Source organism: Symphodus melops (assembly GCF_947650265.1).
Source record: "Symphodus melops genome assembly, chromosome: 8".
Classification (NCBI taxonomy): domain Eukaryota; kingdom Metazoa; phylum Chordata; class Actinopteri; order Labriformes; family Labridae; genus Symphodus; species Symphodus melops.
The window spans coordinates 9,528,906-9,542,408 of record NC_136698.1 but is presented as its reverse complement, the minus strand read 5'-3'; the positions used below and the strand labels follow the sequence as shown (position 1 = coordinate 9,542,408).

General features: G+C 40.4%; 2 protein-coding genes across 10 annotated transcripts in view; both read right to left on the bottom strand.

The window, feature by feature from the left end:
• ptprsa (protein tyrosine phosphatase receptor type Sa) overlaps positions 1-13,503 on the bottom strand; it is a 214,364-nt gene that overhangs the window by 74,526 nt on the left and 126,335 nt on the right. For all 8 annotated transcript variants that reach the window (XM_079349634.1, XM_079349635.1, XM_079349633.1 and 5 more), the window contains one exon: positions 1,015-1,125. In XM_079349634.1, the coding sequence (XP_079205760.1) occupies positions 1,015-1,125 (111 nt within the window). The remainder of the gene's footprint in view (positions 1-1,014; positions 1,126-13,503) is intronic.
• LOC306827678 (GRAM domain-containing protein 2B) overlaps positions 1-13,503 on the bottom strand; it is a 172,308-nt gene that overhangs the window by 128,018 nt on the left and 30,787 nt on the right. The window lies entirely within an intron of this gene.

Sequence of the window (13,503 nt, the reverse complement as noted above, 5' to 3'; positions counted from 1 at the left end):
AGTAGATACTGAAGCATCTTTATTTAATATGCACAATATAAATAATGCATGTCGAAAATGCATCTGCTTCAATTTATCAAAGCTCCCTCAACAGGGATTCAGTGTCATTTAGCATTAGTGGTAGAAGCTAGGCTTTTGTCTTCATTGCCTATTTCCAATGAAACTCAACAGTCCCTGTGACTGTTTGTTTCTCATATCTTCAGTTTGCTGTAACACGCCAGCCAAAATGACTACAGACTTTATAAAGCTTTAAAGATAATATCCCAAAGCAGAAACGGGGGAATACTGGGGATCTGTGCTCCAGAACACGATGAAGTAAAAGTAGAGGAAGAGCACTATTTATAACCTTTAAGATAGAACATTTGTATTTAATACAGAAGACCCCCTTTTCTGTTTATGTACCACAAGGAAATCCCTTTTAAACCAAAATCTTGAAAGGACAAGGGAGGTTTCGATTTTGATTGGTGGGCAATAATACCTCGCCACCCAATCAAAATCAACACTTACCGTAGTGCTCCTTTACCTGCAAAAAACTAATCAAAAAAGAAGTCCTTCCCGACCCTGTTTGGGCTCCATTACTTTGACAGAGAGGCACACATTACAAGTAAGAGGTTTCTTACAACCGGTAAAGTAAAGACATACGGCTTGTTGTGCTACACATTTCCTTCCAAGTGAGGAGTGCATTCAAAGACAAAATGGAGCATAACATCATAACAGAGAAGAGCATTAGTTGGTCAATTATATTTTTTGCAGTTGGAAGTTCAGTGCATCTGAAATTACATTTGTGGCATGGCAATACTATCAAAGCTTAAAGATTTATTTTACCGGGGCTATACTGTTTTGCAAAATGCATTTTGTGCAAATACGGCTGGGCTAGAATGGAAGTAATTATCATTTGTTAAGCTCAACATTAATGCCACTTAAAAGCTGAACTGCACTGTGCAGACTTTTATTTGTAAGAAAGGTAGGATGCTTTTAAAATTCTTTTTTCGCCGGGACCAGGTTGCTCCATACCTCGCACATAAAGGTTAGCAGGGGACGAGTAGCGCACGCCTTCCACATTAGACGCCACGCACTCGTACTTCCCCTGGTCTGTCTCCTCGCTGTTCTCGATCTGCAAGGCACCTGGGAAAAGACAACATCCGACAACGACAAGAAGGGGGGGGGAGGTGGGGGCAGAAGAGAGAGAGAGAGAGAGAGAGAGAGAAGGGAAGAGATGATCAGTTGATTTGTCAGTGACAATACATGAAGGAGTAAGACCTTCTTCTTAATGGAGGGATTTCTTAGAAACCGTTTTGTCAAGAAGCGTTTCTCGCTTCGATGCTAATGCAGAATGCCACAACATACTCGGTTCCTCTCCAGCATCAGTCCACTGAAGATAAAAAGACGAGTGATTCGCCAAATAAAGATGTAGACATAAGCACAAAGTAAAGACAAAGTACAGATGTGTGATTCATGTAATGTTTGTCCTGGGAAGCAGAGCGATTGGAAAAATATCCAGAGTAACATCTTAAATTAGGTCTGAGGTTAATAGTGAAAGCCCCACATCTATTAGGATATTTTATACGATGGTATAAGTGAATACTCAATACTGTAAAGCATTATCTCTACTTGGTGTGTGATTAGAATACATCTCCCATGTTTATCTTCCGTCTTTCCCCGACACATTGCGCTAATTTAGGGTATCTGTTTTTATATGAACCCCCTTGTGGCTTGTTTATTTTGAACAGGCTGTATCTCTATTCAGATTTTATCTCCTGTATGAGCACCTAAATGCTTGGCAACAACGTTGGAGAAGGGGCGTTTAGGGGAAAGAGGGGGAGGGGGAGGTGAAACAACGCGCATCAGATCATTCCTTGTTAGAGCGCCGATGACGGCACTTCCTGATGATATCATTAGGGCTTCTGGCTGGCTCAGCAGACAGATTGCAGCCCAGGCCTCCCTGACAAACACAGCACCAGCACTCGTTAGCGTTTAGCCAGGAAACATCAACACGCCAGCCGCTGCCCAGGATGCTTTGCAATATACCATAACTTACTCCATCACATCAGCGTGTGGAGGAAACACAATGTTGTACAAAGCTGCTATTCTGGAACAGTGGTCTAATAACGGTGTTCAGCTGTGCCACAAATGAGACAATCGATCCTGCTTAATTATAAAGATTAGTCACGCTTCCACCTTAGCCACTGCCTAACGCTCTAAGAGTATTTTACACCCTCAGCCTGTCAGTATAAAGATATCTACCTAAAAAAAAGGAAAGCAGACATTAAGCTACAGCAATCCATATTTTTCCTTCTCTTCATTCGCCTCTACAGCTCTGATCATCCTCATCCCCCAAGAGCGAACGTATCCTGGAACATACTGTAGCTCGTGAACCAAATGAAAATGTCTACTTGCAGAGTGGAGGTGTTGGAGTCTTCCCTCTGTGTTTATGCAGGGAGCTGATTTGGATGTGTTTGATGTGTGCTTGAAAACAGCAAATGCCAACCTGGTGGCAGGTGGGTTGGAATGCGTTTAGAGGGCGAGAGCCTCAACACCGCTGACATCATAAAGTAAGGACCGTGTGAAGTTCGACTCCGGGTGGACGCTTCCAGAAAGCTCTGCCAGCGGCTCCTCAGCCTCGTTCCCTATGCTGAATAAGAATAACTTTGGAAGGCTGGAGTTTAAGTTCTTGTTTTTTTCAACGATTTATAAATAGTAATGTTGAAAGCCTGCAGAGGGCCAAACTCCCCTTTTTATTGACTGTTAAGGTTTTCTATATTTTAAATGCGGTCATTCAATATGTGTCAACTGCTGCAGGTCTAGAGGTCAAAGATTCTTTAAAATATATAATCTGTTCTAAAAATAATAATGTATAAATGTCATCTAAAGGCAAACTAAACACCACTGACAGAAGATGAACCAAACATAGGTAAATGAGAGCCAATTAAAACCAACTTTGACTGCAGCTCTTCACACCATAAAGAGAAAGGAAGAGAGAGAGAAAGGGAGGAAACTGTCTTTCACAGGATTGAGGGGGTTTGATCCATTACTTGCCATCTTTGATGGAGGTTCTTCGCAAGTTAGTATTATCTATTGTTCCCAAGCCCTCTGCTATCTTCATTACATATTCCAGCTATTATTAAGTTGAGCTATTAAGCACACATAAACTCCCTTCACTTTGCAGAATACAGAGTCAGGGAGAAAGATAGAAGCAGGGGAAAAAATGGTGGAAGAAAATGGCTAGGAGGTGAAAGTGACAGAGGAAATTTGAGGAACTGAGGTTTTATTATTCATCTCACGTCTTGTCTTCCTTAACCTGTCATTTAATACTAAAGTTCAAGTAGCAAATCACATATCACAATCACGTTTAAAAAAACTAGATTAGATAAGAAGTATTTAAGTGATTGACGTTTAAGAAAGATGTGATCTGCATTGGCAATTGTTTTTTTGAAAGAATCTCAATGTGAGGGCTGAATAAAGGTAGAGCAGAAATCTTAAGAGAGAAGGAAGCAGAGACAAAAAACCCCAACTAAATCCATATTCTGAGATGTGTTATGCTCCTACATCTGTCCAATTCACACTAAGTCAACAGTCACCTGCTGCTGTGATATGAAATGATGTGGTTTCTGTTCTGTCCATGGTGTTATCTCCACTCGAGCATATCCTATGTACTCTTCTAGTCCTAATCTCCTCTTTTGTTAACTTCCAAAGATGTCTAAATGAATATTTTCCACTGAGGACAAAAAAAACAACTTGTAAAGAATTAATATTATTTATAATAATCAGTTTAAAGCCTGATAATGTTCAATTTTAAATACAACAGACCTCTAAGGGATTTTAACACACAAATCCAAGCAAACCCTCTTTGATCTACTATCTGCAGCAGCAGGCATGTGCATGCGCACACATAAAACAAACTCCACCCTTTGAAAAGCCTTGTCACCAGCATGTGTCTCTCTCCTACCATTTCCTTTTGTCTTTTTTTTTTTTTTTTAAAAATGGCTGCACTCTGTGTTTTGCATAATTGCGCTCTGTGTACCCTTCCAGCCTGTGGCTCAGCAGAGCGCAAATGGCCATTGCCATTTTTTCTTCTTTTATCAGGAAAAAGGGGAAACACAAGGCTTTAAATAAAAGCTGGAAATTATCTTTCACGAGCACAATAATAAAAGAACATGCAGTCAGTCTGTTCACACAATGGGCGTTTACTGATAAAGACTTGTCCAGTGACAAACGCAGATTTACGGTGTCAATCACAAAGTGGTCATACTGTTTGTATGAGGTCAGTCTGTATGGGGCCTAATGGCATGTCTTCAATGTCTCCAGCTATGACGCTTAAGCACAAACACGTAACTGTAGAGACAAGTTTGTTTGGCTTCACTTCTTTAGGAAACACAAATATCTGAGCAAAAAGTTACTGGGGAAGTATTTTTTGTATTTGCTATACTTAATCTTGCTAACAGACGCTAACAACAAACACAATTGTTCTTCCAGGACATCGGTAGTTTTATTTTTGGGCATTGAACCTAAGATCTGATTATGTCCAGTCCCTCTATCCACTTACCAGCCACCCTGATCTTAAATAAACCCTACAAAGTACCACCCCTGAGTAATAAGTCATGTTTTTCTGGGTCATTGGGAGAAAAGATTGGTGCCATTTTGTTCTTTCTGTCTTATCCATGATGTATGCTGGACCATTAGGATCCAAAAGAGGAACGCGTTGAGAATTCAAGCAACTAAAGGCCCTGATGATGATGGCATCACTTCCCTGTGGTCTAATTGGTCTTCATCTCATTCAAAGTGACCCTTCCTGCACACCAACACTCACAGCCTCCAATTTCCACCACAACCCACTCCCAGCTGTCTTGCAGCATGTTCACTGCCTTCATCCATTCGAGGAGAGACACTGTAATGGGCAGTGGGTCTAGGACATTTGTTCCAGCCGTGACAGCTGCCCTGGTTAACAGAGCTGCAGGCCGCAGGCTGATCCGATGAGGAGCGTTCAGGTGCCAAGGTGTGATAACAAAGAAGAGTGCTTGGGCAGAGTTCAACAAACATGTTTTTGAAGGCCTATTAAGATTCGAAAGACTTTCTCCTACCCAATCTGTTTAGAGTGGATGCTTTGTACTAGTAGTATTCAAGATTTCACAATTCTTTTAGGTGATTGTTTCAGGCATGGCTGTGACTTTACCTACTCCTATAACTTATTAAACACATTTTACAGTATTTACATTTAAATGGTTCCATGCATGCTTGGACACTGCTCTGGAGCTGTAGACTACAATATGCTATTGAAAAGCCCCAAAATTACACATTTTGCTTGAGCTAGGTCAAGAAAGACTGTGAACAGACAACTAGAGAATGAAAAAGAGGAAGGGTGGTAAAAATAAAAACAGAGACATGGAAAAGGACGATAAAAAAGATGGGAGGGAAAAGGGGCCTCATTCAACAAAGGTGCAGTGTAAAATAGCAAATGGAAAAAAAAATAAAACAACAAAAAGAACTGAGAGGAAGAGTTGAAGAGACGGACCAGCACAAAGAGAGGACAGATGAGGGGATAACAGAAAAGCAAAGAGGGGCCAGCATGGATGATTAATTTCAGAAAGTGCCTGAAGCCGTTGTATGCCCACCCCTGTCGCTGCTTTGTAGCAGCTTTGCCATGTGTACCCCCCTCCTGTCCCATTTGTGTAATTCAATTAGTGTGCTCCAGCGGGTCCTGATTGATTTGTTTAGGCGATCAACAAAATGGCTGGCCAAGTCTCATTCTCTCTTTCCCTCCCTCTTGCTCCTTCCACAGCCCACTCAGGCCTGCCGGTGGCACGCTGTTCCTTTCATCATTTTATCTCTCATTAGTACCCATTTTTCATCTACATTTATATTGTTTTCTCTCTTTCTGTGATCCTTACACAAGTACCAAAAGCTTTATTACAGTGCAGTATAAACCACAAATCGACAACTCAATGTATATGTGTGTAAGTGCACACACAGAATATATGAACCTTTTTAGTCCTACGCCTATAGAGACTTTTATTTATCACAGGTTGCATAGTTCAGTGATGAACCAGCAGTTTGAATAATCTCAAAATAGAAAAATGGACCAGTATGGACACATGGCAGCCAAGTCTGACAGTGCCCTTCTCTCTCTGTCTTCCTTTTCTTCGGCCTGTATCCTGGCTGTCACTTGGGGACACTCTGCAACCACCCCAAGGTCATTACACTGTGATTGCAGCAGCATGGGGCCCTACGTATGATGCCATTGTTGTCAGCACCCATCTGGTTTCTTGTAACGCTCCCATGAAATCAGTAATGAAGCAAGGAGGGAGTCCAGCAACCTTTCTTCCTACTGCCTACCTCAAGGCCAGCACCTGGTTGGCTTTCTATTGAAGCTAAATTAACGCTGAATTTACATTTTAGGAATCTGCTGTTCCATATGTCCGTGCCACTGCTGCCCAATGAATTTCCATCAGTCCACAGTGTAGTTTTTCCCCCACTTAAACTTTTCTGTGCCTAGCCTACTTGTGAAGCCTATGGTAGCCAAAAACCATCAAGTGTAAATCAGATGAGTTAATCTTTTCTAGGGTAATCTTAGATTTGATGGACAGTCAAGGTAACTTAAGCATCTTAAAAGTAATTTAGCCTCTGACAGGGTGGAATGGTCACAATTGTAAAGCTGCACTAACCCCATTGGTAATCCTGCTTTTCCAAGAGCTTACTTGACTTTCACTTTCCTGGTCACTTACCAGTGAATAACCATTTTTCGCTGAAAGCAACCAAATACAGTAACTTAATGCAAGTATGCAAATTAACCATTTGTGTCATTCTAAGACTCCTTGATCTAAAAAACATTTGCTTCACTCTCTAAATCTCGGGACATTAATTTTCTCCTCTATACAAGTGGAATGGACTCCTGAAGGCAAGCCAGTGTGGCTATATGCATTTATTTGGTGGTGAAAAATCACCTTTTTCAAGCCACTGATCTCATTATGTAAATGTGGAGTTCATAAGTCACACTTGCTTTTGTTCACCACAATATGATTTATGAAACCCTTTTCACTCAAAGCAGAAAAGGGAGGGCTGGGTATGGCAATGCTGGTCATGAGTGAGGGCTTTGGAGGAGGACAGGGTCTGAATTTACTATAAAACCTTCAGGTTCTCATGAATATGCTTTAGAGCCTGCTACTGTTTGGAGATTTGTGTCATGAAATAATTGAAGATGGAGGGCTTTAATCTAACTGTAGGAAGGTAATGTGAAATCAGTTGCCCTTTTCGGGTTACCAAAATTTAAAGGTGAAATTAAAGGCATTCATCCCCATGAATACAGGGGAGTATGTGGCAAACTAAGATATTCACTTACCTGCTCAGCCTGTGGAAAAAGCCCTGTACAACAAACAAAAAACTAAGCAACTGGGAGATAATCTTTTAGCCACAAAGGCTGGTGGATGAATATAAAATATGCAATTTCCAAGAAGGAAAAAAAAATGTTAAAAGGAAGAACTATTTAGGAAAGCCAATATATCAACAATTGAAGTCTCCGTCATTGTCCTGTGTCAGTCCTTTCCCACCTTGATATCCTGTTAATCCTTTGACATTATAAGAACTGAATTTGGGTGTGGTAGGTTTTCAGAGATCACTGTTCTTTTAAAGACAGCCATTCCATCTAACCATCTCTAGGCTTCACTTTTTAAGTTAATGTGCAGCAGACTACCATGGAGGGAAGGGAATTGAATTGAATGCCCTCCTTTTCTCTGAACCACCATGAGTATGCAAGCTACTGCTTGGGTGCTTCATGGAAGAATTTGCAGGATATCGAAGGAGAGAAGGAAGAAAGAGGATTCCTGGGTTGGGTTGAACATTATACAGTTATTAATAGCCTGGCATTATCAACAAGTGAGGCCATCATATACCTCCAACATCCAATAACCAATTCCCCACTTTCCAGCCTCATATCAATGTCCAAACTATTTAAATGTCAGACGCATAGAGCAAACGAACCATCTCGTAAAATCCCTCACCACCCCTTCCCTCTGTTTTTCATACTTGCCAATCTGGTTTTAAAACAACATAATTTAAACTGCTCAGTAGTTTTCAGACACTGATGATCTGGGGAAGATAGAGAGGCGCAAACACATAACACGAACAGAGGTGGAAAAAGTACACATCAATGATCACATAAGGAATGAGTGAAACACACATGATCACAGCGTGTACTCAGCACATAGAAACCAAACACAGATGAAATATAAATGTTAGTGGATATAAAAGAATTTGTCATGTCACAAAGGAACATTTCAATGGATAGTCCGCATATTTAGTCAGCTGGGTGGTGTTAGGAGCGATTATGACTGGTTTAGTATCAGTTTAAGTCTTTTCTTTTTCTTTTTCACTGTGTTGGTTAAACAGCTTACCTCGAATTGGGGTACCCTCTGGAGGAGACACAAAAATGGAAGACACAACATCAGTTTAGTTCAATGTTAGAAATATTTAGAAGTGTTATTTGAGTTTGGAGGTGGATCACTGGAATTGCATTGTCAAACCATCGGTTGATCTTTTACAAGGGTTTCAAGGATTATGTTTTTTTCCTTAGAAAAATAACAGAGAACAACACCTCTCATTTTGCTGGTATCACAAAGGGAATAATAGGGACCTTTTTTTTAAGAGTTCTCCATTGTATTATATCCCTTTTTCCCTCTTCCTACCCTTTGACATTAACAGAGCTTAAGAGGCTCATGGTCTTGGTAATGTTTTTTCAAAGCTGCAACTTGAGGTGGTGAGGCAGAAAAGGCAAGATTTGACCTTAAGGCAAAAGGTCAAAACAGTGGCAAATGCGCTTTCCTAGCCAGCTGATTTAAAAAAACAGAGGTCAGTAAATCAAGTAAGGGCACCTCTTTTCTATTTGGTCATCTACTTTAGTGTATGGAACATACAGTACTTGCTTAGGGAGGAATGTAGTCTCCAATACTCTAGTTGTTAAATCAGGTTAAATCAAAAACATTGACATTCTTATTTATCCTAATGGTTCTGAACTTAGCGATGACGTGTTGACTTATCAAACAAAGGTTCAATACTCCTTCGATGTCATTAATTACATTTTCTTGGTCTTTCTATTGTTTAATTCAACAGGGAATTCAATGTTTCTCTTTTCTTTGTTTATTTTTACGACTTTGTATTGTGATACATACTGTACCTGACTACTAGCCAAATGTCCCATTAGGGACACTAAAATATCAGCCTATCCAGTCAGTGTTTTGTAGGTTTTTTAAACAAAGCCTTCCATGTTGTTAAGGTGATGTACAATAGTTACCTTTTGGACAAAGCTTTGGATACGCGTAGCTAGGGCAGCCAGCTTAACTCTATCCTCCCCTTGGCCAAGCATTACACCGTTCGTTCCCTCTTGGCTTTTTACTCTTTTCAATGGTTTCTTACGACTCATCTCAACTGCTTTTTCTTCTCTCACATTTTCTCCTCCCCCACAGAATTCTCGAGGTCTCCCTGTTTCTGTATCTTTGTGCTTTTCATACTTTGCCACAGTTTCTCTCCTTGTTTTTCTCGTCTCCCTTTCTAAATCTCGACGTGACTCATGGCCTCAACATGCCTCGGGCAATCCCTTGAGAATGCCAGCAGGATGGCACCAACCCAGAAGATGAACCCTATTTAGCATAAATGGCCTGAAGGCATAAAGCTGAGAGTCAGGGGTATGCACTACCCATTGGGCCGGACACAACAGGCATGGTCACATGTACCAGCCATTCTACCAACTCGCTGCACCATCAAAACAACAATATGACCCATCCACCCATGCCTACCTACCTTGGTCTTAAAATGTAACATGGTGACCGCAATTTCCATCTCAAGTTAAAACTTTCCTTCAGAAATATATGCTCTTGTTATTCATATCTGTTTACAGGGGTGGTCCTTTGTGATACCAGCAAATAAGAGATGATCACTAATTTTGAAATTCTGCCTGTTTTTCAATAAACCTACATGGATCCAATGTGTTTACTTGCGTCCTGCAACTTGAAGGACGGAAACCTACAGCATTGGCTTACATTAACATCCAAAAACAATAGATTTGTCACAGTGAACGTTTAGAGGCACTGAAAAACAGGCAAAACACGAGAGGCATTTTAATCATTTTTTCAATGATTTGAGAGACCACATACTCCACAGATAATCACAAGACAAGGGACAATAGGGGTCTGGGAAGGTTACGTTGTTATAGAGTTAGAATTTGATTATACAGTAGGCTGCAGAAGCTGTTGGTTTATTTTGCTTTAGCGGTGATGGAATTTTAGTTGGGGGTTAAGGGGTTACTAGTTAAAGGTTAGGTGAGGTTAAGGTCAAAGTTAGGCTAAGGTTAAGGTTAGGTTAAGGTTAATAAAGCAGGTATGTAAAGGGGAAGGCCATCATTGTAAAGAACTGCATGACAAATGTGGACAAAAGAAGAAGGTTAAAGTAATAAGGAGAATCAAGGGTGATAGATAGAGGTGGATAACATATTGTAAAAAAGGAAAGGAAAGGAAGTGACCTAGATTATTGCAAATTCTAGTTTTTAAATGATAAAGCAGAATGCAGAGATGAAAATAAAAGTTAGCCTAACTAACCTCTATTGAATTACACTGACAAATCCACCTGAATAACAGCATGCAACCCAATGGCCATAAGCTCCCCTTCTAAGCTTTGGTCAGCCAGTGGTTGATCAGCTTACAGAGACAATGACCTCAATATACCTAAACAGGCCACTGACCTCGTCACATTATGAAATGCAGTAATTTTTGCTCCACAGAACACCCCATCTGTTTGGTTAAACAACCCTCTGAATATATTAAAAACAAAATTGAAGGATGTAGTCTGGCCTGAGGCAATCTGGCCAGAGATGTTGCCCATCTGCGTGTGAGACAGATAGGGTTGCGTGATTGGCTGAGTGTCAAATCCAGACCAACCTCCAGAGGGCTTCTGGCTGACCTTCTCATCACCACAGACTCCAGTCTGGGATCCTGATGTAACAGCAGGTCTCAGGTGAAAAGTGACTGTTGTCACCACATCTGCAGAGGTTAACCCATGCAGAGCGGCTTTGATGCAAATATATATGTGCTTTCTCTCAAATTTTAGATTGAAATGCAATTTACTGCATGATTCACATTGGAATATGCATAATGTAAAACTCAGTGTCTAAGAGGGGGCATCCAGTGTTAGGTCAATATTTTAAATCTCTCTATTTAAAAGGACCTTAATCTTCATGAATATGCACCCTCCCAATCCTCTCACTGTCCCTCTGGCCTTTGGTTAATCTTTTCTGGCTGACAAGTCAGCGCTGGCCTGGGGTCTGCAGCTACAGGGACTTGGGGGGAAATGTCAGGCTCCCTCCACACCTCTGGAGGAGCACCTCAGGGGACTGCAACGCAAAATAGCACTGCCCTGCAAGCACAACATGGTGTGGCACATGAGGAACCAGTCATCCAGCTTGTCAGCAATCTTACAAACAAGTCCTGGATGCTCCATTTACCTTTTAATATGATCACAATTGTTGTCTTTTATTTTGAATGAGAATGAAATCTGATTTGAATGCAAATTTGAACATGCAGTCAATTCAACTGCAGTGGAAAAGTTTGTTTGTTTTTTAACTCATGTTTGCTCACCCCCCGTGCCAATATCAAGTTACACTGGAGTTTTGACTTAAATACCAGCTATAGGTGAGGATACATAAGCCTCAGTTGCCCAAAAAACTTGAGAGTGAGGCTGAGGCAAAAGAGAAAACAGAGCCCTCAGAAACTGTTACCAGCAATCTGGTCAACAGAAAAACACTAAAAATAGACCTTTGAAATGCTGCCATAGGAACCTTTAATTTTGAGGAAGTGTGAATTTATCCTCCAAAAGAAAAAGTAACTAACAAACAAAAAATGGACCTGGAGTCCAAGATGGCAACTGAAATAGCTAAAGACATAAGAAGATGGCAGCCTTGGGGGTGTGTGTACGCATTACGCTGACCTTTTTCTCATCAGATTAAATCATGCCTGGTTGCTCAATGAGCCTTCCAGCTAAGGAACTATAGAAAAATACAAGCCCCAAGGCTAACATTACCTTACAAGAGCCTTTGTATTGAAACATGATAAAGTCATTTCCATTCCTGCATACACATAAAGTGTATTTTGAACTGCTAGTAAAATACACCCAGCTAAAAATGGCCGGATTTATTTTTGCAAGTGGTTCAAAAAGTCAGGAGGAGAAGAATGTGGCCAAATGCAACTATCACTTGAGCCCCCATGCTTCAGCATGGGCAAAAGAGCCTTTGCAAGAGACTTTTAAGCCTGGGGGATCTTGGCCGATTTGGCAAGAGACAAAAATGGCCTCTTGAGAAAATATTTGGTCCAGACCAGAGGGTCCACCCAAGTTTGGAATTAAAGGGTATTTTCGGACAGCAAACCATGTTTCAAGGTTGAACTATTTACATAGAATGCAGAATGTGAAAAACATCCACTACTATATTGTTGGAGCAAAGCATATTCTATAACTCTGTTGGCCAGGACTGAAAAAGGATAATGGTCTTAGATTCAAACAGTGTCTAATTATTCTTCAAATCCTGTAACACAGCAAGCACAAAATAAAGAATAAAGAAACAGCTACTTTTGAGGTCACCTTGCAAAAAGGTACTTAGGATGCCAAATATGATAAAATCTTGTAGATAACTGTTTAACATATGGTAGAACTGGACGATACTTAAGTCTAACTGTGCAGATTATCATTAATGTGAAGCAGGGTGTTGCATTAAAAGACCTGCTCAGCAAGACTTTACTTTATTAAAAAAAACAAAACTGTGCTGCTTAAAGGTGAACTGTGATACCAAACCACCCAATCCTCAACTCATGCTGCTGCTTGTCCTTGATTAAACTTTTAGCATGTAGTTCCAATCTAAGGGGTTGAAAGAAGATAAAGTTTGAGTAAGAAGGAGTTGGGAGAGGGAGTAAAAGTTAAGGATAAACAAACAGAACATAATGAGTAACTGGCATAAAAAAGGACAAGGGGTGGGGAGAGCAGAGGATACATGCATTTTGAAAACTAGTTTAAATATGCCATCTGTTTCAAGGAGAAGTGGGTGGGCTTGCTGGGCTTTTACAATACACTTACCAAAGGCTTCTGAAAATGACAGAGCAAGGGGGAGGGGAAGAACAACATAGTTCATTTTAGATTATGTTAGAGTTAAAGGATCTGCAATTTAGTTGGATCTTGTGTCCAACCGCAGTGCTTTATTTTTCTTTCCCATATGGTACAGGTAAAGGGGCAGTGAATAATTAATTTTATGGAGTTACATAACTGTTTTTCACAATTAAAAAGTCTAACTTCAGGTTGTTGTGTTTTTTTCCTAAAAAAATGAACCCAATTTGATGTCAATTGTAAATACTGAACACTTTTTTCCCTTTTATTTATTGGTTGGTTTATACGATTGTATTATTTTCCTGTTTTAACTTGTGTTATGGTGATAGCCACATGAAATGAGTTGAAGACTCTGCAATGTGCTTCAAGACACAT